Source organism: Caretta caretta, chromosome 1, assembly GCF_965140235.1.
Source record: "Caretta caretta isolate rCarCar2 chromosome 1, rCarCar1.hap1, whole genome shotgun sequence".
NCBI lineage: Eukaryota > Metazoa > Chordata > Testudines > Cheloniidae > Caretta > Caretta caretta.
In genome coordinates this window covers 139,757,023-139,784,527 of record NC_134206.1, presented here as the reverse complement: position 1 = coordinate 139,784,527, position 27,505 = coordinate 139,757,023, and the positions used below count along the sequence as shown (strand labels likewise).

Genomic DNA, 27,505 nt, shown 5'->3' with positions numbered 1-27,505 from the left:
TCCTTCCTCAGAAGCATCAGGGATGGCCATGGCTTCAGGTGGGACTCTAGATGGGGCGGGCTGGTGCGCTAGGATGGTACGGAGCATTCTTTCTCTCTTTCTGAGGTGCTGGGCTGGCTAACTCTTGCCCACATACTCAGAGTCTAACTGATTGCCATATTTGGGGTCAGGAATTAATTTCCCCCGGGTCAGATTGGCAATGATCTGGGGGCAAGGGGTTGCCTTCCTGTCAGCAAGCCGGGATCACCTGGGTATCTCTCTCTTAATCCATTCCTTGCCATTGCAGGGCCATTGGTGCACCTCCTGACTCTCCCGCTGGCACATAATAGTTTAGTCTCCTATAGGCTGTAATACTTTGGACTAATTTTGGTTGTTGGGTTTAGTGTGCAGGTGCCGGGTGGTGTTGGTGGCCTGTGATACGTAGGACGTCAGACTAGATGATCTGGTGGCACTTCAGGCCTTAAATTCTGACTTCTGTGAACTTTCCTACCTTGCATATGTGAATCCAAGGCCTATTTCAGGAGATTTTCAAATCCCTAATATCTTGAAAAGAAAAAAAATCTTCTGTCTCAGAATTTCGTGAAGATGTCTTAAAGAAGTCTTCGTCTCAGACACCACCATTATCTCCAAGGTCTCTGACTTCAGAGATAAGGCTGCATAATCTGGATAAGTAAAATATGAGTCTCGTGTAACATTATGCACCCTGACAATCTTTCTGCTTCCTCAGTGTGTCGAGTTTAAAAAAAAAAAAAAAAAAATATTTTTTTCCTGACAGGGTCGTCTGCTTCCTTGCAATAAAATGGACCCTTTCTACGGCACTAGAAATTGTATGCTGGTTTAAACCAAAGGGTTCCAGACATTAATCCCTATTACAGTGTATCCCCTCCAGTTAATTTATTCTAGAAACCAAAAATCCTGAGATTTATATCTGCAGTTGATTCTCAAACTCTTCTATTCAGCATAAATTTCCAGCAATGATCTCATTTTCTAGCTTCTCCTGTTTTTTTCAAGTCCTCTGATTTTATTTTTTTTTTAATTATATGCAGGCCTCAGTAGCCAAGAGGAGGATGTTTTCACCTTTTGATATAGATGCATGTCGAGCAGACTTTTTAATCTCTTGCACAGTAATAGTTTTCCTTCTTGGCCAGTTCTGGAAAGTCTAAGCTTTCAAGGCCTGAACCAGTTTTACTCAATATTTGTCACAGAAAGGTGGTGTTCTAAGTAGAAGTAACCAAATAGACAGCCCTTGAAACCCTTCTTTCTTCATTTTGCAATTGGGTTATGTCAGCAAGAAGGATTTATTAATTAATTGCTTAAACCATAGAGAGAATTTCTTATTTCTTATTTTCCTTCAGGATTATGTTAAAATAATCACTGCTAAAATAAACCAAGTGCTTCCAGATCTCAAGAATACCTCTAAGCCAAGTTTTGACAAAGCCTCTAAAGCCAAATGTGAAAACATCACAAGTTTTCAGGAAAACGGTTCTTTTACCATCTTTTTAATTCCAGATGTTTGTGTGATGCAGAAAATAAATAAAAGCTACAAATGCTAGAAGAGTAAAGAGCATGCATTTTAGAAGCGTATTTCACAGCAGTTATCAGTCTTTCTCCAAATCCATCATTACTCCCTTTCTTTTTTCTTTCTCAGTGCTAGATTTGTCTAATGTGAGCAGAGAGAAATTTATTGCTAAAAAATGGAACAATTTCTTGCCAACTAATTTCTTTTTTCTCAAATAGCATATTGACCAATCTGGGCCATACTTTAATCAGACTATATTATTAGTCTTCAACAGTCAGTGATTTTTAAAAAAACTGAAACAGACCAAACACTCAAGCCCTATAGGCAGGTGGAAGGACTTTGTTATGTTGCTGTATAGCAACAACCTTTAGCTGACTCTGAAGCAGATGTCTACACTCTGCATTCAGTCCTGGGAAGCATCGAAGTGGAGTTTGAGAATGTTTTAAAGACTAGAGATTAGCTGATAAACACTTCCTTTTTCAAATTTTATCAAAGGGTTGTTACCTCTTTCTTAAGCCAGAATGTATTTAATTGGTTTCATTTATATTTTCATATCCAGAGAAGAGTTGCCTGCGTGTAAGTGAAGTACAGTGGTCAGTATTTCTTAATAATTAGCACATCAGTATCTGAAATACCAGGATTTTCCTCAATACAGGAAATAATTGTGGCAACGGTTTGCAATCTGTTGACTTCATAAAGAGGGCCACTGTATCTGAAGATAGTATGATCTATAGATACACAGTTGCACACTTGTTTCTAATTAGAAGTTGATGGTTCTCTGTATTGCTTAGACGAGGCAAATTAAATATTACACAGCGGGTTTATCTTTTATTCCTACTAAAAATCTCTTACAGGATAAACATAACACAGGCTTAATGGCTGCGCTTTAGAAAAAATGTTTAAACTGTGGATATGGTTCCTTGGTGATTATATCTATGCCTATAACTGCAAATGTATTGATACTACCTTCAGATAATTCTTAGAGAATCAACTCTTCCCTTTGTTGATAATATAGTTTTGTTTTGTATAGAATGAAACGACAGTGAAATGAAGTATTGAAAATTTCATATATTTTGTATGATCCAAAGTGACCTTCAAGCTCTCATCAAACTCTATAATAATCAGGTTTTTTAACAGCTGTAACTTTAAATGTATGTTAGGAACTTCCTACTGACTACTTTTACTTTAATAAGAGAAGGAGAATGGTGCTAATTGTATTTGGTGCTTGCTTTATGGGGAGCTTGTTGACAGGCTTAAAAATTGTAGTTAGTGTTAAAAATAAATAGCATAGAATTAAATAACAAGGTTACAAAAATCTAACATGTTGAATAGATTGGTATTTGTGTTACTCATATTATGTAGCAGAAACATTGCCAACTGAAGAACATGGCACTGCCAAAGAACACCGATTTTCTGAGGACTCTGTGGATTCTGCGCTCAATTCAGTAAATCCTGCAAGCCCAACCTGCCGAAATTCCACTGAATATCGTACCTCAGGGAGTGCAGCATATTATAGAAATTCCCTTCAGCCAGTGACTGCTGCTTCAAACTCAGCCCCAGTCCTACACAGGCTGTCATCAAGCTCTGCTGGGAACAGCAGTTACTATGAAGTCAATAGGAATCGAATGCAGAGGAGGATTGAAGGTATGGCATACACTTAACCTTTTAAAATGTGTGCATTGCTAACTACTTTTTAGCAGTATGCAAAGTCAGTGGGTAATGAATTATGAAGCAAAGTGCTTTGACATCCAAGACTTCACATAAGGAGTCAGACTTAGGCAAACATGTCAGCCATCTAACGTGATTTCAAAATACAGAATTTAAGCTTTTAACTCTAATACTGTACAAGGCAGAGAAATCCTGCATACGATTTTTTACTCTGCTAGCTATCAAAGACCCTGCAGCCTGCCTGGCCGGGCAGTGCTGGTTACAGCTCATTCTCCAGCTTCTCAAGTACTGCTGCCAAGTTGGCCAAAGGATCACTGAAATTTGCAGTGAGGGGTTCCCTTCCCTTCCTGCACAGCATTCCCAGCTGCTGGTGTCTTGGGAGCTAGGAACCAAATGTCTCAAACTGATCCCTCCCTGATGGTACATAGTGCTAACACTTATACTGTTGTGTGTATCTGCAGTTGTAGAAGTCATCTGAACACAGATTCATGCTGTGACCCAAATAGAACATCTCGGTGACTCTTTAGAAGGAAAATCAAATATTTTTCATTTTAATAAATTGTAAAAGAATTTGAGTGATCTTAGCCAGGTTGATACACTGGTAGAAGAGAGAGGACTGCTACTAATACGGGACACTAACAATGTGTTATTTTTCCTTTCGTTTGAGTCTGCAAGGATGTGTTTTTACTACATTGACACTTATGACATTTCTCCCTTTGCCAATGTTTTACATTTAAGCTGCAAGTTCTACAACAGGTCCTGATCTCAGTGCACTAAAAAGGGAACCCTCACGAGTACCAAATAAGGATCCTTCTACCTGGTCAATAGATGAAGTAATGCAATTTGTGAAAGAAGCTGATCCTCAGGCATTAGCACCCCATGCAGAACTCTTCAGGAGACACGTATGATATTTTCTATTTCTATTCTGCTAGACTTGATCACGTTACTAATCTGTGGAGGAAGTTTTTGTGAGTTTCCCTGCTATTATTGAATTTGAAGCGAAAGGTGGTGCATCAGCAATCAGATCACTCTGTTGGCAGCCTACCTTCTGGGGAAGCAAAATGTGCTCGCAGATTTCCTCAGCAGACATTTCACAGTCGACCAGGAGTGAGAACTCCGCAACTCAGTAATGTGTAATCTTGATTGCCCCCTTCTGGCCTGGGCAGTTCTGTTTTCCCAATCTCGTATGCATGTTATCCCAACCTTCCCCGAGCTCTTGACCCAGTAGAACGGCAGCATCAAGCACCCTGATCTGTGTCCGCTCGACCTCAGGGCATGATATTTGGATGGGCATCATCATTAGAATGTTTATGCTCCACAGCTGTACGAGACATCTTCTCCAATAGTAAAAAGGACTCTACTAGAAAATGTTACCTAGCTAAATGGAAGCACTTCTCTTCTTGGGCACAACAAAGAGTGTTCTCCCAAAGACTATGGCTATTCCTCTCATCTTGGACTCTATCCTATCTTTGAAGACATAAGGTTTGTCCATTAGCGCCTTGCGTGACCACTTGGTGGCGACCAGCACATCCCATGCACCTTCTCAGGGCTATTTGGTTTTCAAAGATCCACTGACCAATAGATTCTGGAAAGGCCAAGCTTACAGCCCCAGTGGGACCTGAACCTTGTTTTCTCAGTACTCACAAGGCCTTACTTGAGCCTTTAATGACTTGCTCCATGTCACTCTGTTGCATGAAGGTCGTTTTTCTTGTAGCCATCACCTCAGCAAGAGGGTTGGCAAATTTGGAGGGATGATGGCAGAGCCTCCATACAACGTATTCCATATGGATATGCTTTCTTTACATCTGCCCCCCCAAATTCACCCCTAAGGTAGCTTTAGAAATTCACCTTAACCAGTCCATTCACTTACCTGTGTTCTTTCCAAAACCTCCTCTTCAGAGGAACGAAGACTTCACATCCTCAATGTTCGGAGGCCTTGGCTTTCTGCCTACAGAGAACAAAACCACACAGGAAATCCCTGAGGCTGTCTGTCACTGTAGCAGAGTGGTCCCCAAATGTTTTACCTTCTGTCCGTGGCTCTGGGAGCAGGGGGCATGGACAGGGGTAAGGGGGTGAGGCCGGCGGTGGGGGCGGGGCTGGGAGCAGAGCCTCGGCCAGGGACCAAGGCCAGCAGCCAGGGCGTGGGGCCAGGGCCAGGAGCAAAGCTGGGTGGTGCTCCCTCTCCACCCCCCATCAGTGCTGGCCCAGGCCCCAGCTATGTCCCCCTGAATGTTCCTCCTTGCCCCTATAGGGGGGTGCGCTCCACCGTTTGGGGACCTCTGCTATAGCAGAAAGAGTCAGAGGGCACACCATCTCCACCCAGAGACTCTCCAAATGGGTATCTGGCTGCATTCTACTCCATCCGTTTTCAAATCTCCACCCACACCCCACCCTCTTCCCCCAATGGAGTAAGAGCTTATTCCGCCAGAACACAATCAACAACTATGGCATCTCTTCAGGTGGCAGCCCTCTTGGACACCTGTAAAGCAGCCACATGGAGCTCCATTCACACAATTGCCGACCTTATTCCCTGGTGCAGGACACTTCTGTTGATGCCTCCTTTGGGATGGCAGTACTCCGCTCAGCCCTGCTATCTACACCCTTGCACCCTCCTCCTTCTTAGGTACTGCTTGTCAGTCACCCATAGTGGAATACAATAGGGGCCATCACTTGAAGAAGAGGGGGTTATTTACCTGCAACTGGAAATTCTTCGAGATTTAAGGTCCCTATCTGTATTCCACTTCTTGCCCTCCTGCCCCTCTGCTTTGAATCTTATCTGATTCGTGGTAATTGAGAAGGAACTGGAGAGGCGGTGAGTCTGCCTCATCTCAGTTGGAGATGAGCCGGGGCCCATGCACAGACCCAGGGACGCTACTTTCAAATTCTCCAGCTCCAAGAGCATGGTGCGCATGTGTAATAGTGGAATACAGATAGGGACCACACACCTTGAAGAACCTCCCAGTAACCTCCTCTTTCAGAGGGATCTTCATTCATGACTTTGGACACCTGTGGGCCACTTAGACACCACATATGCTTCCTCCCCAGGATAGAACTTTTCTGATATCCCAGGATAGCTGATCCTTAATATTAACAGTCAAGTGCAAAGCTTCGTTGCATTTAGATAACACAGTTTTATTAGGAGAGAGAAGAAAGGTTAAAAACAATAATGAAAAGCATTTACTTGGTCTAATCTAGCCAAGACTGTGCAAATCTTCACTAGAACTAGCTAGATAATATATTTAGGAGGGTCAAAAGTTAGTAGCTCTAACTGTGCATGTCCTGTATACTCCTTTCATTCACCTGTTTTCCTTTCACTGTGTGGTTACGTGATGGGCTGCCTAATAGAGAACTACTGTCATCTCAAAATGGCAGTGTCCCCACCAAGAAGTGTCTGGCTTTTTTTTTATTGTGAACCCAACGAGCCAGAGTCTCTACTGCCTTGTGTATTCCTTTACACCTGGGCAAAATTTAAAATTTTGTGTAAAATTTCTCATGCACTCTGCACCAGTTCATAATAAAAATTCTTTTAAGTTTGGAGTAAGCTAGGTCCAAAGGAAACTTCAAGATACTGAAATATAGATAGATTGATATAGGTCGATAAATGTAAAAAACCCAAATCACCTCCCCTTCTTGGTTTTTCTGGACATTTTTGGAATAGGGACCAAATTTCATAGTATTTTTCAGCCTATTCTGTTTTAGAAAAAGAGTGGTTTCAGTATGCAATTTCAGGGAAATATTCACTGAATTGTCAATACTTTTTTTAATAGCTTAGGCCTGTCCAACTGCAACAGCTTCTTTTCAAGGCAGTGAAAATCTGTTCAATTGTCCTTGCTTTTGATCCTAACATTCCATCTGGTTTAGGCTAGACATAGATCTGTCTTGTGTCACAGATCTAGATGATGTGTAACTCCCTTCCTCTGTGTGTGTGTGTGTGTGTGTGTGTGTGTGTGTATGCATGCATGCCAGAGTCTCCCTACGGCTGTTTTCAAGGTTCAGTGCAAGGCCTCAGTGTTTGGGTCATTTCATCTTTGACTAGAGAGGCCTCCCTTCTTTAGCAGATCTTCCTTTCTGGATTTTTCTCTTGGCCGAGTTACCTTTATTTTGCTTACAGTATCTGGTTTTGTCCAATGCCTTTTATTATTGACTTGTGTATTATCTCAAATATCTACCAAAAGGTGCCTTATAAAACACTTAAATGTCTAAATAAAAATCAGTTTGGTTTTATTAGCCATCGGAGGTATTAAATTATAGTAAATTACTGTTTTATATACTCTACATTAAGTTTTACTATGGTAAACTAATACAATGTACTTTTTGATTTTACCCTGTAACCTGTTAAAGCCGATGTATGTTGTATTTATTCCTTCTGTAGGAAATTGATGGAAAGGCACTACTGTTACTAAGGAGCGATATGATAATGAAATATATGGGACTGAAGTTGGGGCCAGCATTAAAGCTATGCTACCATATTGAGAGACTTAAACAAGGAAAGTACTAGCCAGTGGAGACAATGTAATGTACGTATTCATATCAGACTTAACTCTCAGGTTCACATACATGTTCTTTATTTAAGAATATTTTGTCATCATAAACAGTCTTCAGTTTGCAAAAGTTTCCTCTCAAAATGTGATAAAATATTTACTGCCAAGTGAAAAAGACTGTTACATTCTGGTATTCTAACAACTGTTTTAGAAACGTCACACAGAAAGCCAGTTGGTGTTGTGTGTTTTTTAAAAAGCAATGCTTTCCTGAGTACTAACTTCACACAGAGTGCCGAGAAATCCATTCTCTGCTACAGACTTCAGCTGACACATTCACATTCAGAACCAAAACAGCTTAATCCCAAAGGAAAAAATCTGCATCAGGTGTTCACTTTTACAGGGGTGGCTGTAAAACTTTACATTATAAGAAAATTTTAAAGAAGCAGCAGTAGACTTCATCTCTTTAGTGAATACTCTTTGTCTGGTGCTCCAGAAAAGTAATATTCATCTGAATTATGCTATCCAGATTTCCATAAAGGGAATAGCCATATGAATTGTTTGATCTGTGTGTTTTTAATACAAATATAAGCTTTTATAAAGTGTGGTTATCAGTTCTCTGGTGAATTATGAGAACAAATATACAGTATGTTGTCAATTTATGCAGGCAATATTTCTGTTTCATGGAGGGGGCATTTTCTTGGCCATTTTAAACAGCCAACTGTTCTGGGGTGAATGGACTTCCAGATTTCTGTGGAACAAAAGACCCACATTTTAAACATTCCGTTCTTTTGCTGAACTTGGCATGGATATTTGTATTCATGCTTATGTGTATATATATGTGTGTGCGAGTGTGGTACATACATATATACTGTACATATGTATTCAGTTTTTTAAAAATGTGTTTAAAATATACTTTGCACTGTGACAGAGATAATGAGAAACTGTACAATTCAGTTTTTTTACCAGTAAATTTTTTGTGTACTTCTATATTCATTAGCACTTGTCCACTTTGCTTTCCATTCCTGGAGGGTAAGGAACAATCAATGGATGGGTGGATTCAAACAGGGGAGTGCCCTGTACTATGCAAAACTCCCGGTTACTTATTACTTAGCTCTGAGCCGTTTATTCTGGTATGGTTTCTGGAAATATGCATTTTGGTTCTGATGTTTCTTGTTCTTTGACTTCTTTAAATTAAATATTTCACTTGTCATGAAGAAGTAGTACTCATACTAATACTCTTGTTTTGCATAAAACTTGGTGCTGTTTTTATAAGCTACAGAAGTGAGTGTTGATAATAAAACAGCTTGCGATCACTGCCAATGAAATATACATCAGGGACAAGAATGTACATTTTCTGTGTAGGAAATCGAATGTACTGTATGTAATAGTGCAAGTGAGAATAAAGAACTATTTACTAGGGAAGATGTAGTCCTAAAAGGATAGGTTTTATTATATTTCTTATTGTCTTTTTATATATGAAAGCTTCTAGTAAAAAATGTGTATTTTTTACAAATTTCTTGTTTGAAAATGCCTTGCTTATTGCTAGCTTAATATTCCTCAGGTTTTAGCAGAAATACTGCAAAATCATATTTTGTAGTTCTCAGCTTTCCAAGTAGTCATTTAAAGAACTACAGCACAATTTTAATTGAGAAGTTCATTTGTCTTTGAGGATTGTTTTGCTCTGCTATCACAAAACATTTAACACTAAGGGTTATGTGGTTTGGGTTACTTTACATATCCTTTGTGCACATGTGTGTTTAGATGGACAGTACACACATGCCTGCTTTATATCTAGAAAAGGGCAAAACAATGATGGAGAAATATCTAGTATATTTGTTATATATTGCTTATGCCACACTTCATCAATATATTAAGCATTATGCTGAATTTTTAACGTGAATGAGTAATAACACTCTCTCATAAAATTGTATTGGAAGTAATTTGGTCTGAAACTATATTATTGCATTGTCCAAATAGTTGGTATACATGAAGATGTTTATGTTGTCTGTTTTTTACAACATCCATATAGAACAATGAGGTTTTAGCCTCTTTTTCATACACTCCATGGCTGTGGTAGAAATATTTGTACAAAGTTTGTGTGCACATACATACATGCACATGAAATGCTAGAATGTCCTAGTACTAGAGTTTTACATTGTATTATAGCATGAGATCCAAGCAGTGTAACAGAATTTATTTTTAATTGTTTATTTTCAACTGGATGTTCTGATCTAAAATAATTAAAAAAAATTTGTTCAGTGTTGTAATTGTCCATTTTGTTTGACATTGTCTATGTACTCCTACTTCAACTAACATTTGTGCAGACATCATAGTTGGCTATATTATCCAGCATTTTGCAGAACTTGGCAGTTCATGTAAACTTCTGATGTAAAGTTTTTTTTTTTATTACAGGAATATAACCTTGCAACATCTGCTTATCAAAAGCAATTAATATATGAACTTAGATGGATCTGTGTTTTTGAAATATTTGTGACGCTCTATAGCTGTAGTGTATACAGTATCTTGCTGCTCGTATGATTCACAAAATTTCCACACAAATATCCATTAATTTGAAAAGGACAGGAGACCCCTACGAACCTCTTGTATGATCAGTCACTATTTTTTTTTCTTTCCAAAATCTTGAATGGTGAGATGTGTAGAGTAGACTGTTTTCCTTTCAGTTTAATGGCTGTCTTGATAAAATGTGGTTCATAACTGGTACACCAAGTGCATTGTATAAGAATCCTTTGGATTTATTCTTGTTTCATGTTGTTTATAAATATATACCAGAATCTGGGTCATGCTTAAAAATGCAGTTAAAAAACATACAGACAGACTGCATACATAAATTAAACCAGATTCTACACTTTGAGTTTCAAGTGACTGAACATGGATTTGGTTGTGGCTGTGGTTTCCACAGGGATCTATTAAATTCAAAAGGGTTGCATTTGGTATGTATTCCGGTGGGGCTCAGTTTGATCACCACTGCTCCCAAGGGCTTCTATTTAAATTGTGGGTGTTCATCACTTATGAATCTGGCTCATTGTTCTTCCAGTACACACTGCCCAATACTTGTGTCCTGTGTCTAAGCAAAGACCGAAGTATTTAAGTCAAATGTTTTAATATCAACTAACATAGACCTCAATTACAAATTAATGTACTTCAGATTTCTGTTACACAGAAGTCTATTGTTCTGATGCCAGCACTGAACAATCAGCTTGCAATTTAGAAGTAACTTAATCAAGTGAATAGTAACTTCAAAGCAAAACATGGAGAGGAAAACTGCAGAAGTTGGGATCCAGTTAAAATAATCAAGAGGTGGTTTGAATTCAGTCTCTCAAAATATATTGATTACATGCAAAAAGGTAGCGTATACATGAAATGTGTTCTCTGCTGTTAGCATGGTTTTGCAGCTGATTGTTTCTATACTTTTCTAGTTCCTCTTGCTGTTATAAGGCAGCAATATAAGTTTTATAGAGGACTAGATAAAAATGTATTTAACCTAAAATTAAAAATTAACCCCTTGACATTAAGTTTAGGGATTGATATTTATTTTTTTATAATAGCGTGTCTAACTAGTCTTGTAACTCTCATAGCAGAATAGTGATGTAGTGTAACAGAAACTAAGGAAAAACAACAAGGAGTCTGGTGGCAGACTCCTTGTTGTTTTTGTGGATACAGACTAACACAGCTACCCCCTGATACTAGAAACTAAGGAGTTATCTAAGACAAGGCTCATCAATTGTTGTGATTGATCTGGTTACAACTGCAACACATTCATTACAAATAGCTGTAAACTATTACAGTACTTTGCTGGAATAGACCAAAACTCAGCAGCACATTCTATAAACTCTGATTTGGATGAATACTGGGGGGAGGAGGGTTGTTTTTAATAAGGGCACTTTATTAATAACTCATGGGAGAACGAGATATTTGCTCAGGAATATCTCACCTTGAATGCTCATGGTATTAAAAAACACTGCTTCTCCCCCCCCCCCTCCCACCCCAATTATTTATAAACAAAAGCTCCCTGGAAGCCATGCTAATCTTGCTGGAGCTGAGATTGGTGCATGGGACGTTCAAAATTCATGCTTGAAGGCTCCTTAATGTGATACCTAATCTTACACAGGATTACTGGAATTATTTTATCTGTGTTATTCCTGCAAAGGTATGATGGAGGCTTGAGTAAGAACCTAAGGATTTTGGCCCATTTGGCAGGGGATTATTTGTGTGTTCTTTCTTTTGGGGGTGGAATGACTTGGTTGAATGTATTAAGCAGGGGTTCTTAAATGCTTTCATAGGGTGGATTGCATCCGAATAGTTTTTCTTTTTTCTTTTCTCCACCTAACTCACTTTGCATAATCAAATAAGATCCCTGTGCTAACTACGGGCACTTTATACATGGAGAAGTAATTTAAGGAAAGCATTCAATGTAGTTTTAACTAGGGCTGCCAAGTGATTAAAAAAATTAATCGCGATTAATCACACTGTTAAACAATAATAGAATACCATTTCTTTAAATATTTTTGGATGTTTTCTACATTTTCAAATATATTGATTTCAATTACAGCACAGAATATAAAGTGTACAGTGCTCACTTTATATTTATTTTTATTATAAATATTTGCATTGTAAAAAACAAAAGAAATAGTATTTTTCAATTCACCTAATACAAGTACTGTAGTGCAATCTCTTTATCATGAAAGTTGAACTTACAAATGTAGAATTATGTAAAAAAAACAAACCCTGCGTTCAAAAATTAAACAATGTAAAATTTTAGAGGCTGCAAGTCCACTCAGTCCTACTTCTTGTTCAGCCAATCACTCAGATAAACAAGTCTGTTTACATTTGCAGGAGATAATGCTGTCCAATTCTGGTTTATGTTACCTGAAAGTGAGAACAGGCGTTCTCGTGGCACTGTTGTAGCCAGATATTTATGTGCCAAATGCGCTAAAGATTGATATGTCCCTTCATACTTCAACCACCATTCCAGGGGACATGCGTCCAGGGTGATGACGGGTTCTGCTCAATAACAATCCAAAGCAGTGCGGACCGACACATGTTCGTTTTCATTATCTGAGTCCAATGCTACCAGCAGAAGGTTGATTTTCTTTTTTGGTGGTTTATGGTCTATAGTTTCTTAATCAGAGTGTTGCTCTTTTAAGACTTCTGAAAGCATGCACCACACCTCATCCTTCTCAGATTTTGGAAGGCACTTCAGATTCTTAAACCTTGGGTCGAGTGCTGTAGCTTTCTTTAGAATCTCACATTGGTACCTTTGCGCTTTGTCAAAGTGTTCTTAAAATGAACAACATGTGCTGGGTCATCATGCAAGACTGCTATAACATGAAATATATGGCAGAAGGTGGGTAAAACAGGGGACATACAGTTCTTCCCCAAGGAGTTCAATCACAAACAAATTTGTTTGTCTTAGCGATTGGCTGAACAAGAAGTAGGACTGAGTGGACTTGTAGGCTCTGAAGTTTTACATTGTTTTGTTTTTGAGCCCAGTCATGTAACAAAAAAAAATATACATTTGTAAGTTGCACTTTCACAATAAAGTACTTGTATGAGGTAGACTGCAGAGAACAGTTTTGAGGAGGGATTTGACAGTAGCTTTGTGGGTGTACTACAAATGAACTGCCAGAAACAAAGAGCAGAGACAGCACCATGTGTCATCTTCCCCCTACCCCTAACCCCTCCAGCTCTCTTGGGGCATCCAGCAAGTGCTTCATGGCCCGGAGTCTAGGAGCCACTGTTATTCTTTGCTTCTGAATTTGTACGGGCTTGCCTTATACTATTGCAAACTCACCTCAAATCTGCTTGGTTGTCATGTCCACATCCTCTCTAAAATATTTGTAGGAAACTTATAAAAGGACAGCTGTACTAAGAAATGGGAATGCTAGAATCGGTATCTTATTTTTCTAAGGCCACTGGAGAAAGTAATTGTTAAACATGATGCTGGCAACCGACTGGAAAAGTAATGGTATTGGGAAAAAGTAAAAACACTCTTCAGAATAAATCACTGGATTTTTGCATTCCATGAAAGCCTTAAGTATGCAAAGAATTGCTTGGCTTGTAACTATGCATATGATAAACTACCCTATCTGGAAGGACTCTCTGTACATCTGTTCATGTCTAAATAAATGTTAGGTTCTGTCTGTCCATTTTCAGTAATCTGGCAAGGGATTAAAGTTCATTATATTAAAAAGACAAAGGTTGATGTTGTGGAAGAGGTATTTTATTTTTCATTTTCTCTGTAAGCCTGATTGTCCTACCACCTATGTAGTTTTAGAATAAAATACTGCAGCACAGGTGGACCTGTCCTAATAAACTAAACCAGGTATCAACATTTTGACTGTGTTTAAAGTACTAAACAATAACGAAGATATAGGCTCGTCCTGCTCACTGCTGAAAAAATAAAGTTAAAAAAGTTCAAAGGCTCCTTAAGATAAATGTCCAAGGTCATCCCTTCCAGTTTTCATAGTTCTTAGTGAAGGGAACATACCATCTATACTTGATCATAAGCAGGGGTCAGCAAACTTTGGCTCCCAGGCCATCAGGCTAAACCTCTGGCGGGCTGAGGCAGTTTATTTACCTCACGTGTCCACAGGCATGGAGGAAAACCTAAGTAAATAAAGTATCCCAGCCTGCCAGCAGCTTACCCTGATAGGTCTGGACAGCAACTGGTGGGGAAATTTTACGAGGGGAGAAGGAGAGGGTCAGGGGAGTAACCCCTGTGACCACCCCCCACACCCATGACCCCACCCCTAGTCCAGGACCTCCACACTTCCCCTATCCCATTCCTTCCCACCTTAGCTGGGGCAGGCTAGAGGAGGATGTCTCTGGCCTGGCTGGAGCTGTTCCAGCAGGCTGGGCGGTGCAGCCACAGCCTGCTCCAGTGGGCGGGGAGAGATTCTGGCCCCCTCTACCCTTCTGGCTCTGCTGTCTCTCCTTGCCCACTCTTTTTGGGGGGGGGGCTGTGTCCCACCTCTTCCTCTCTCTATACCTGCTCATAAGCTGACCCCCTTCTCTGATGTTTCCCTTTTTTACTAAAAAAATTCAGCTTACGAAGGAGTATATACGGTAATTTAGCTGGTGAATGAAAAATAACCATTTGAACTGCTCAAGGGCTATGCAGCGTTAAGGACACTAGGATTTTCAATGAATTCCTGCTGTGGAATAATCTCCTATTCTCCAACATACTTGATTGTAGTCTTCCAACCCTATACAGCAGGCTTTCACACAGTCTAGCACATCTGGTTCCTTCACTGTAGGTGTTTCTGTTGTAATAAGGATCATGCAGCGATCTTTAGTCTCATACTTTAGTCTAATCTTTATAGCATTGGTCAAATTACTTAATTGTTCACCAACCTCAGATAAGCCATCTGTAAAATGGACACAAAATATGTATCATATTTTAGGAGGCTTAAAGATGCTCACAGAAAGGAGACTTCCCCAGAGTCCTGACTGGCTTCATGGGGAGCAGTTCCAGAGCATCGCCCAGGGACTCCGTGACAGAGGGAACTGGGGTTATTTAGTCTTCAGAAGAGAAGAGTGAGGGGGGATTTGATAGCTGCTTTCAACTACCTGAAGGGGGTTCCAAAGAGGATGGAGCTTGGCTGTTCTCAGTGGTGGCAGAAGACAGAATAAGCAGCAGTGGTCTCAAGTTGCAGTGGGGGAGGTCTAGGCTGGATATTAGGAAACACTATTTCACTAGGAGGGTGGTGAAACACTGGAATGCGTTACCTAGGGAGGTGGTGGAATCTCCTTCCTTAGATATTTTTAAGGTCAGGCTTGACAAAGCCCTGGCTGGGATGATTTAGTTGGGGTTGGTCCTGCTTTGAGCAGGGGTTGGACTAGATGACTTCCTGAGGTCCGTTCCAACCCTGATAGTCTATGATTCTCCAATTTTAAAAAGTAGAAAAAAAATCATTTAAAGATAATCAAATAATGAGTTTTCCCCTGGAAGTGTAGGTGGCCATTATGGTGCTTATAAGTAAAGAAAATCCTAAAAATATTCGAGATTCCATCACACCCATTAATGATTTTTCCATTTTACCACCTATAGATTCCAATTGCCAGTATTATCTGGATCATCCATACAGGTGCCAGTAGATTTATTATGTTGAACTGTAATTGTCCCAGCTCTTTCTGAAGTACATTTGTAAACGCCAGGATCCTACTAATCTGCAACTCCACAACTGTACTAGATAAGGAATCCTGTACTGAGTCAAAGTTTATGCAAAAGTTTGTCCTTTGAGCTGGCACATGGTAGGTTTTACTTCAAATAGAGTAGCTCCTGATACTGCTGTCTCAGTGCTTGTATGGAAGGCTGTGTACTGCCACCATCTGGTCAAAAGCTGGCATGAAGCTTTTCATCCCTGCATGTAAATTCATTTCTCTGCCTCCTACCTCGATATTTTCAGACACGTATGGGGGAGGGGAAATTTCAGCACAAAGTGGGAAGAAATAGCTCATCCTTTGAGCTGAAAAGAAAAAAAAATGGTATAGCTGAAAGCCTGCCCATACCCACGTCTACTAATTTTTTATTTTCTAGCTACAATGGCAGAAAAAATGCACATGATCTTTGTGACACCTGGTCCCAAGAAGCACCTATGTTTGCTGTCTCAGAAGTGAGGTCAAGGACTGACTAAACACTGCCCTACCCTTTCAGCTCTAGATGCTCAGGCATGTGGGCAAGGCACTGGAGGAAGCGTGCACTAATGCTACTCCTGCTGGGCCAGGCTAAACAGGAGTTGTTTTCAGATAAGCATTCAAAAATGCAAAGCCAAAATTTTCTAACTGGCAGGTGCCCAAAGTTAGGGTATGTCTACACTATGAAATTCAGTTGATTCTATAGATGTTGATTTTTAGAAATCAATTTTATGTAGTCCATTGTCTATATCCCCACTAAATGCATTAAGTTGGTGCAGTGTGTCCTCAATACCATGGCTAGCATCGACTCATGGAGCGTTGCACTGTGGGTAGCTATCCCACAGTTCCCGCAGTCTCTACCACCCATTGGCATTCTGGGTTAAGCTCCCATGCCTGATGGGGCAAAAACATTGTCACAGTTGGTTTTGGATACATGTCATCAATCTCTCCTTCCTCCCTCCCGCCGTGAAAGCAACCGCAGACAATCATTTCACAGCTTTTTTCCTGGGTTATCCATGCAGACGCCATACCACGGTAAGCATGGAGCCCGCTCAGCTCACCACTGCTGTTGTGAGCATTGTAAACACCTCCCACATTATACTGCAGTATGTGCAGAACCTGGCTAAGAGATGGCAGCACAAGGAGGATTTTGATGAGGACATGAACACAGACATTCCTGAAAGCAAGGGAAGTGGCAATTGCGACATCATGGTGGCAGTGGGGCTGGTTGATACAGTGGTTGATACAGTGGAATGCTGATTCTGGGCCCAGCGAACAAGCATAGACTAGGGGGACCGCATAGGCTTGCGGGTATGCGATGATTCATGCATAAGGCCACTTTGCTGGAACTCTGAGTTGCTTTCCCCCACCCTGAAGCACAGGAATACCAAGGTGAGAGCTGTCCTGACAGTTGAGAAACGAGTAGCAATAGCCCTGTGGAAGCTTGCAACTCCTGACTGCTACCGGTCAGTCGGGAATCAATTTGGAGTGGGCAAATCTACTGTGGGGACTGCTGTGATTCAAGTAGCCAATGCAATCACTGATGTTCTGCTATCAAGGGTAGTGACTCTGGGAAATGTGCAGGTCACAGAGGATGGCTTTGGTGCAATAGGTTTCCCTAACTGTGGTGGGGCAATAGACGGAACCCATATCCCTATCTTGGCACTGAACCACCTTGCCAACCAATACATAAACTGCATGGGGTACTTCTCAATGGTACTGCAAGCACTGGTGGCTCACAACAGATGTTTCATCAACATCAATGTGGGATGGCCAGGAAAGGTGCATGACGCTCACATCTTTTGGAACTCCGGGGAAGGGACTTACTTCCCAGACCAGAAAATTAATGTTGGGGAAAATTAATACCAATAGTTATCCTTGGAAACCCAGTCTACCCCTTGCTCCTATGGCTCATGAAGCCATACACAGGCAGCCTGGACAGTAGTAAGGAGCATTTTAACTATAGGCTGAGCAAGTGCAGAATGGTGGTAGAATGTGCGTTTGGACGTTTAAAAGATCGCTGGCGCTGTTTGCTAACTAGGTTAGACCTCAGCGCAACCAATATTCCCATTGCTATTACTGCTTAGAATCATAGAATATCAGGGTCTGAAGGAACCCCAGAAGGTCATCTAGTCCAACCCCCTGCTCGAAGCAGGACCAATTCCCAGTTAAATCATCCCAGCCAGGGCTTTGTCAAGCCTGACCTTAAAAACCTCTAAGGAAGGAGATTCTACCACCTCCCTAGGTAACGCATTCCAGTCTTTCATCACCCTCTTAGTGAAAAAGCTTTTCCTAATATCCAATCTAAACCTCCCCCACTGCAACTTGAGACCATTACTCCTCGTTCTGTCATCTGCTACCATTGAGAACAGTCTAGAGCCATCCTCTTTGGAACCCCCTTTCAGGTAGTTGAAAGCAGCTATCAAATCCCCCCTCATTCTTCTCTTCTGCAGACTAAACAATCCCAGCTCCCTCAGCCTCTCCTCATAAGTCATGTGTTCTAGACCCCTAATCATTTTTGTTGCCCTTCGCTGGACTCTCTCCAATTTATCCACATCCTTCTTGTAGTGTGGGGCCCAAAACTGGACACAGTACTCCAGATGAGGCCTCACCAATGTCGAATAGAGGGGAACGATCACGTCCCTCGATCTGCTCGCTATGCCCCTACTTATACATCCCAAAATGCCATTGGCCTTCTTGGCAACAAGGGCACACTGCTGACTCATATCCAGCTTCTCGTCCACTGTCACCCCTAGGTCCTTTTCCGCAGAACTGCTGCCTAGCCATTCGGCCCCTAGTCTGTAGTGGTGCATTGGATTCTTCCGTCCTAAGTGCAGGACTCTGCACTTATCCTTGTTGAACCTCATCAGATTTCTTTTGGCCCAATCCTCCAATTTGTCTAGGTCCTTCTGTATCCTATCCCTCCCCTCCAGCGTATCTACCACTCCTCCCAGTTTAGTATCATCCGCAAATTTGCTGAGAGTGCAATCTACACCATCCTCCAGATCATTTATGAAGATATTGAACAAAACCGGCCCCAGAACCGACCCCTGGGGCACTCCACTTGACACCGGCTGCCAACTAGACATGGAGCCATTGATCACTACCCGTTGAGCCCGACAATCTAGCCAGCTTTCTACCCACCTTATAGTGCATTCATCCAGCCCATACTTCCTTAACTTGCTGACAAGAATACTATGGGAGACCGTGTCAAAAGCTTTGCTAAAGTCAAGAAACAATACATCCACTGCTTTCCCTTCATCCACAGAACCAGTAATCTCATCATAAAAGGCGATTAGATTTGTCAGGCATGACCTTCCCTTGGTGAATCCATGCTGGCTGTTCCTGATCACTTTCCTCTCATGCAAGTGCTTCAGGATTGATTCTTTGAGGACCTGCTCCATGATTTTTCCAGGGACTGAGGTGAGGCTGACTGGCCTGTAGTTCCCAGGATTCTCCTTCTTCCCTTTTTTAAAGATTGGCACTACATTAGCCTTTTTCCAGTCATCCGGGACTTCCCCCATTCGCCACGAGTTTTCAAAGATAATGGCCAATGGCTCTGCAATCACAGCCGCCAATTCCTTCAGCACTCTCGGATGCAACTCATCCGGCCCCATGGACTTGTGCACGTCCAGCTTTTCTAAATAGTCCCTAACCACCTCTATCTCCACAGAGGGCTGGCCATCTCTTCCCCATTTTGTGATGCCCAGCGCAGCAGTCTGGGAGCTGACCTTGTTCGTGAAGACAGAGGCAAAAAAAGCATCGAGTACATTAGCTTTTTCCACATCCTCTGTCACTAGGTTGCCTCCCTCATTCAGTAAGGGGCCCACACTTTCCTTGGCTTTCTTCTTGTTGCCAACATACCTGAAGAAACCCTTCTTGTTACTCTTGACATCTCTTGCTAGCTGCAGCTCCAGGTGCGATTTGGCCATCCTGATATCATTCCTAAATGCCCGAGCAATATTTTTATACTCTTCCCTGGTCATATGTCCAACCTTCCACTTCTTGTAAGCTTCTTTTTTATGTTTAAGATCCGCTAGGATTTCACCATTAAGCCAAGCTGGTCGCCTGCCATATTTACTATTCTTTCGACTCATCGGGATGGTTTGTCCCTGTAACCTCAACAGGGATTCCTTGAAATACAGCCAGCTCTCCTGGACTCCTTTCCCCTTCATGTTAGTCCCCCAGGGGATCCTGGCCATCCGTTCCCTGAGGGAGTCGAAGTCTGCTTTCCTGAAGTCCAGGGTCCGTATCCTGCTGCTTACCTTTCTTCCTTGCGTCAGGATCCTGAACTCAACCAACTCATGGTCACTGCCTCCCAGATTCCCATCCACTTTTGCTTCCCCTACTAATTCTACCCGGTTTGTGAGCAGCAGGTCAAGAAAAGCTCCCCCCCTAGTTGGCTCCTCTAGCACTTGCGCCAGGAAATTGTCCCCTACGCTTTCCAAAAACTTCCTGGATTGTCTATGCTTGCTGTGTGCTCCACAATATCTGTGAGAGTAAGGGGGAGACGTTTATGTTGGGGTGGGAGGTTGAGGCAAATCGCCTGGCTGCCAATTTTGAACAGCAGTTAGAAGAGTACAAGAGTACACTCTGCTCATCAGAGAGGCTTTGAAAACCAGTTTCATGACTGGCCAGGCTATGGTGTGACAGTTGTGTGTGTTTCTCCTTGATGCAAACCCACCCCCTTTGTTGATATTAATTTCCTGTAAGCCAACCACCCTCACCCCTTTGCTCACAGCTGGCAAAGGAAATAAAGTCACTATTGTTTTGAAACCATGCATTCTTTATTAATTTTAAAATAGGGGGGGCGGGGGGAGATAACGGATAAGGTAGCCTGGGTGGGGGAGGAGAGAAGGACAAGGGCACATTGCTTATTGTAGCCACACTACAAATCAAAATTGTTTGAATGACAGCCTTCTGTTGCTTGGGCCATCCTCTGGAGTACAGTGGCTGGGTGCCCAGAGCCTCCACCCCTGCGTTCTTGGGCATCTGGGTGAGGAGGATATGGAACTTGGGGAGGAGGGCAGGCGGTTGTACAGTGGATACAGCAGTGGTCTGTGCTCTTGTTGGCTTTCCTGCAGCTCCACCAGACGCCTGAGCATGTCTGTTTGCTCCCCCATTAGCCTCAGCATTGCCTCCTGCCTCTTCTCATCTCGCTCACTTAATGCTTTCCTGGACTTTGCCACTTAATGCCTCTATGCATTCAGCTGTGCCCTATCAATGCAGGAGGACTGCATGAGCTCGGAAAACATGTCATCAAAAGTGCGATTTTTTTGCCTTCTAATCTGCGATAACCTCAGGGACAGAGATGACAGGGAGAGCATAGAAACATTTGCACCTGCAAGGGGATAAAAAGGGAGAGTAAAATTTAAGATGATACGTTTCTGAGAACAAAAGGGAGACTCTTTCACAGTGACTCAAGCAATTCACAGCAGACAGCACATATGTTTTAGGTATAAGGTCACATTTTGCCTTTTGTATTGAGCACCTGCCAGTATGGTGACACATCACACACAGCTGGGCAACAGAATTCAGTTTCCAGGCAGCCATGGTAAGCCAAAGGATACATAGGTTTGGCTTCTAACACCTTCATAACGTGGGAATGTTTTCAAACTGCAGCATTCTCCTTTCCCATAGCAAGCAATGCCGGTTGGGTTTGCCATTTAAAAGGTGGGGCTGCAGTTTTGGGGTGGATGTGCAGCACACACTTCCCCCCACCCCTCCGCATAGCTATTTGGGATGATCTCTTCATCCTTCCCTCTGCCGCATGGCTATGGCATGATCCCTTTTAGCCAAGCACAAACAGTCCAGCATGAATGGGGTCCTTTTACTGTTCCCTTAAAAAAAATTCCCCTATTTCAGCCAGGTGACCATGAATTATATCACTCTCCTGAGGCTAACACAGAAAGATAAAGACCGAATGTTGCTTGAATGCAACCAAAACCCAGGACCATTTGCTGCCATGCTTTGTGCTGCAATGATTCTAGACTACTTGCTACTGGCTTGGCATGGTAAAGTGTCCTACTGTGGAGGACGAAATAAGGCAGCCCTCCCCAGAAACCTTCTGCAAAGGCTTTCAGAATTACCTCCAGGAGAGCTGGACGATTCTCTGGAGGATTCCCACTCCATCCCCAGACACGTTAACAGACTTTTCTAGTAGCTGTACTGGCCACGAATGCATCCCAAGTCTTCAGGGCAAATCAGACATTAAACACTATTGCTTTTAAACCCTGTACTGTAGTTACAAATGTGCACTCACCAGAGGTGCCTTCTCTGGCTTCAGGGTCAGGGATCCCGCCTTGGGAGGGTATTGGCTCCAGGGTGATGAAAAGGTCCTAGCTGCTAGGGAGAATGGATTCACCGCTTGCCTGTTGTGCATTCTCCTCCTCTTCCTCAAAATCCTCCCCCCTTGCAGGTGTCCACGGACAGTGGTGGGGTAGTGGTAGGGTCCCACCCTCCCCCTGATGAATGCCATACAGTTGATCATAGAAACAGCATGTATGGGGCTCTGACCCAGAGTGAGCATTTGCCTCCTTTGTCTTTTGGTAGGCTTGCCTGAGCTCCTTGACATTCACGCGGCACTGCTGTGTGTCCCTGTTGTAGTCTCTGTCCATCATGCCCTGTGCAATTTTGGCATATATACATTAGCATTTCTTCTTTTTGATTGGAGTTCAGCCTGCACAGATTCTTCTCCCCATACAGCAATCAGATCCAGTGTCTCCCTTTCGGTCCATGCTGGAGCTTGTTCGCAATTCTGGGGGGACTGCATGGTCACCTGTGCTGCTGAGCTCACCACCAATTTTAAGAGCCCTTTAGGTCGATGGAATGGGATTGCCTGTGTAGATGCATTCGTTATAAAATTGACCTAACGCGGCGAAATTCAACCTAACCCTGTAGTGTAGACCAGGGCTTAGGCTTCTATATCTGTCGTAGGGCTCCTGCATTGGGAGTGCTTTGTTCCAGGTCAGCCTTGAGTGGGCCTGACTGTTATAAAAAGGCAGTCAGCTGTGAACCAGCTGAGCAGCGAACAGCGGAGAGGCTAACAGAGGGAGTTTGCCTGCAAGTTTGCCTGAGGAGAGCCCACTGAGGCTTTCAGTTTGCAGGCTTCTCTGAGTAGTTACTACAACACCTGAGGAAGCTCTTGGAAGGTAATATGGATGGTGAGTGTTCAGCTGTTGTTACCTGCACAGGATGTGCCATGTTTGTCTTTCTTCCACAGGACAGAAGCGACTTTGTACAAAGTGCAAGCTGGTCTTCATATTGGAAGAGAAGGTTCAAGGTCTGGAGAAACAAGTATCAACCCTGAGTTGCATAAGAGAAACTGAAGATTTCCTAGACCGACGTCAGGATACGCTTCTATGGGCACAACATTCTGAAGATTCAGAGCAGGCTGCGCAGCAGGGACAGAAGGACGGTGAAGAAATTTGGCAGCATGTGACCTCCAGAAGAAGAAAGGGGAGCGACCAGGTACCAGCAATGCAGATACAGGTAAGCAACTGTTTTCATGTTCTCTCCACAGGTACTAATGCGGAGAGTGTCACTAGATGATATATCTAAGGGAAGGGAGCAGAAGGAGACTCCGCCGATTGGAAGGCATGAGATGCACTGTCTTTGGGAAGGGAGTTCCACGACCACCACTCCCAAGAGAAGTAGGCGGATGGTGGTGGCTGGGGATTCCCTCCTCAGGGAGACTGAATCATCTATCTGCCGCCCCGACTGGGAAAACTGAGAAGTCTGCTACTTGCCGGGAGCTAGGATTCACGATGTGACAGAGAGACTGCTGAGACTCATCAAGCCCTCGGATTGCTACCCCTTCCTGCTTCTTTATGTGGGCACCAATGATACTGCCAAGAATGACCTTGAGCGGATCACTGCAGACTACGTGGCTCTGGAAAGAAGGATAAAGGAGTTTGAGGCGCAAGTGGTGTTCTCGTCCATCCTCCCCGTGGAAGGAAAAGGCCCGGGTAGAGACCGTCGAATCGTGGAAGTCAATGAATGGCTACGCAGGTGGTGCGGAGAGAAGGCTTTGGGTTCTTTGACCATGGTGTTCCAAGGAGGAGGAGTGCTAGGCAGAGACGGGCTCCACCTAACGAAGAGAGGGAAGAACATCTTTGCAAGCAGGCTGGCTACCCTAGTGAGGAGGGCTTTAAACTAGGTTCACTGGGGGAAGGAGACCAAAACCCTGAGGTAAGTGGGATACCAGGAGGAAACATGAGCAGGCGAGAACAAGAGGGGAGGGCTCCTGCCTCATACTGAGAAAGAGGGACAATCAATGAGTTATCTTAAGTGCCTATACACAAATGCATGAAGCCTGGGAAACAAGCAGGGAGAACTGGAAGTCCTGGCACAGTCAAGGAATTATGATGTGATTGGAATAACAGAGACTTGGTGGGATAACTGGAGTACTGTCATGGATGGATATAAACTGTTCAGGAAGGACAGGCAGAGCAGAAAAGGTGGGGGAGTTGCATTGTATGTAAGAGAGCAGTATGACTGCTCAGAGCTCCGGTATGAAACTGCAGAAAAACCTGAGAGTCTCTGGATTAAGTTTAGAAGTGTGAGCAACAAGGAGGATGTCGTGGTGGGAGTCTGCTATAGACCACCAGACCAGGGGGGATGAGGTGGATGAGGCTTTCTTCCGGCAACTAACAGAAGTTACTAGATCGCAGGCCCTGGTTCTCATGGGAGACTTCAATCACCCTGATATCTGCTGGGAGAGCAATACAGCGGTGCACAGACAATCCAGGAAGTTTTTGGAAAGGGTAGGGGACAATTTACTGGTGCAAGTGCTGGAGGAACCAACTAGGGGCAGAGCTCTTCTTGACTTGCTGCTCACAAACCGGGAAGAATTAGTAGGGGAAGCAAAAGTGGATGGGAACCTGGGAGGCAGTGACCATGAGATGGTCGAGTTCAGGATCCTGACACAAGGAAGAAAGGAGAGCAGCAGAATACAGACCCTGGACTTCAGAAAAGCAGACTTTGACTCCCTCAGGGAACTGATGGCATGATCCCCTGGGAGAATAACATGAGCGGGGAAAGGAGTCCAGGAGAGTTAGCTGTATTTTAAAGAATCCTTATTGAGGTTACAGGAACAAACCATCCCGATATGTAGAAAGAATAGTAAATATGGCAGGCGACCAGCTTGGCTTAACAGTGAAATCCTTGCTGATCTTAAACACAAAAAAGAAGCAGCTTACAGGAAGTGGAAGATTGGACAAATGACCAGGGAGGAGTACAAAAATGTTGCTCAAGCATGCAGGAGTGAAATCAGGAAGGCCAAATCACACTTGGAGTTGCAGCGAGCAAGAGATGTTAAGAGTAACAAGAAGGGTTTCTTCAGGTATGTTAGCAACAAGAAGAAAGTCAAGGAAAGTGTGGGCCCTTACTGAAGGAGAGAGGCAACCTCGTGACAGAGGATGTGGAAAAAACTAATGTATTCAATGCTTTTTTGCCTCTGTCTTCACGAACAAGGTCAGCTCCTAGACTACTGCACTGGGCAGCACAGCATGGGGAGGAGGTGACCAGCCCTCTGTGGAGAAAGAAGTGGTTTGGAACTATTTAGAAAAGCTGGACAAGCACAAGTCCCTGGGGCCGGATGCGCTGCATCTGAGGGTGCTAAAGGAGTTGGCGGATGTGATTGCAGAGCCATTGGCCATTATCTTTGAAAACTCATGGCAATCAGGGGAGGTCCCAGATGACTGGAAAAAGGCTAATGTAGTGCCCATCTTTAAAAAAGGGAAGGAGGAGGATCCGGGGAACTACAGGCCAGTCAGCCTCACCTCAGTCCCTGGAAAAATCATGGAGCAGGTCCTCAAGGAATCAATTCTGAAACATTTAGAGGAGAGGAAAGTGATCAGGAACAATCAGCATGGATTTACCAAGGGCAAGTCATGCCTAACTAATCTAATTGCCTTCTATGACGAGATAACTAGCTCTGTGGATGAGGGGAAAGCAGTGGACGTCTTATTCCTTGACTTTAGCAAAGCTTTTGATATGGTCTCCCACAGTATTCTTGCCAGCAAGTTAAAGAAGTATGGGCTGGATGAATGGACTATAAGATGGATAGAAAGCTGGCTAGATCGTCGGGCTCAACGGGTAGTAATCAATGGCTACATGTCCAGTTGGAAGACGGTATCAAGCGGAGTGCCCCAAAGGTCGGTCCTCGGGCCGGTTTTGTTCAATATCTTCATTAATGATCTCGAGGATGGCGTGGTCTGCACCCTCAGCAAGTTTGCAGATGACACTAAACTGGGAGGAGTGGTAGATATGCTGCAGGGCAGGGATAAGATACAGAGGTACCTAGACAAATTAGAGGATTGGGCCAAAGAAAGAAAATCTGATGAGGTTCAACAAGGACAAGTGCAGAGCCCTGCACTTAGGATGGAAGAATCCCATGCATTGCTACAGACTAGGGACCGAATGGCTAGGCAGCAGATCTGCAGAAAAGGACCTAGGAGTTACAGTGTACGAGAAGCTGGATATGCGTCAACAGTGTGCCCTTGTTGCCAAGAAGGCTAACGGCATTCTGGGCTGTATGAATAGGGGCATTGGTAGCAGACCGGGGGATGTGATCATTCGCCTCTATTAGACATTGGTGTGGCGTCATCTGGAGTAGTGTGTCCAGGTTTGGGCCCCACACTACAAGAAGGATGTAGAAAAATTGGAAAGCGTCCAGCAGAGGGCAACAAAAATGATTAGGGGACTGGAACACATGACTTATGAGGAGAGGCTGAGGGATCTGGGATTGTTTAGTCTGTGGAAGAGAAGAACGAGGGGGGATTTGATAGCTGCTTTCAACTACCTGAAAGGGGGTTCCAAAGAGGATGGATCTAGACTGTTCGCAGTGGTAGCAGATGACAGAATGAGGAGTAATGGTTTCAAGTTGCAGTGGGGGAGGTTTAGGTTGGATATTAGGAAAAACTTTTTCACTAGGAGAGTGGTGAAGCACTGGAATGCATTACCTAGGGAGGTGGTGGAATCTCCTTCCTTTGAGGTTTTTAAGTCAGGCTTGACAAAGCCCTGGCTGGGATGATTTAGTTGGGGATTGGTCCTGCTTTGAGCAGGGGGTTGGACTAGATGACCTCCTGAGGTCCCTTCAGACCCTGAGATTCTATGTTCTATGGTATGATTCATAGCAGCAGCATAATTTTTCAGAACAGCTGATCACCTGCAACCCTCACTCATGTCAATAGGAGCGGCACGAACTCAGTACCTCTGGAAAATTGTTTCCATGCTTCAGGTGCCCAAGGATGGGATTTTCAAAAGCCTTCAGCGATAGCCTACTACTGTCATTAACTTCAGTGCAAGCAGAGTTGTGGTAATGCTCAGCACTGTTGAAAGTCCCAATATAGCTTTAGGAGCTTAATTTAAAGTATTTAGGTTGGAAAAATTTGGCCTGGGTGTTTATCCGAACTTTGGGCCATGTTGTGACTTCCCGTAACTTCAAAGATGTAGGTTCCTTAGAATTGACCAACACTGCCCATTATAGCATTGGCATTCACAATACCCTCTGGCAAGGAATTCCAGAGATTGACAGTGCGTTGCGTGAAAAAAATACTTTCTTGTGTTTGTTTTAAACCTTTTACCTATTAATTTCATTTCATGGCCCCTTGTTCTTGTATTATGAGAAGGAGTAAACACTTCCTTATTTACTTTCTCTATACCACTCATGATTTTA

The 27,505-nt window shown here is 43.1% G+C and overlaps 1 protein-coding gene across 5 annotated transcripts in view; it reads left to right on the top strand.

The window, feature by feature from the left end:
• SCML2 (Scm polycomb group protein like 2) overlaps positions 1-25,349 on the top strand; it is a 148,042-nt gene extending 122,693 nt beyond the window's left edge. For 4 of the 5 annotated variants that reach the window (XM_048862176.2, XM_048862167.2, XM_048862148.2 and 1 more), the window contains 3 exons: positions 2,882-3,163; positions 3,926-4,089; positions 7,560-9,926. In XM_048862176.2, the coding sequence (XP_048718133.1) occupies positions 2,882-3,163; positions 3,926-4,089; positions 7,560-7,685 (572 nt within the window). In that variant the 3' untranslated portion in view covers positions 7,686-9,926. Of the gene's footprint in view, positions 1-2,881; positions 3,164-3,925; positions 4,090-7,559; positions 9,927-23,047 lie in introns of those variants that run through there. The other variant, XM_048862159.2, reaches the window with a different exon arrangement.
• The last annotated feature ends 2,156 nt before the right edge of the window (positions 25,350-27,505 follow it).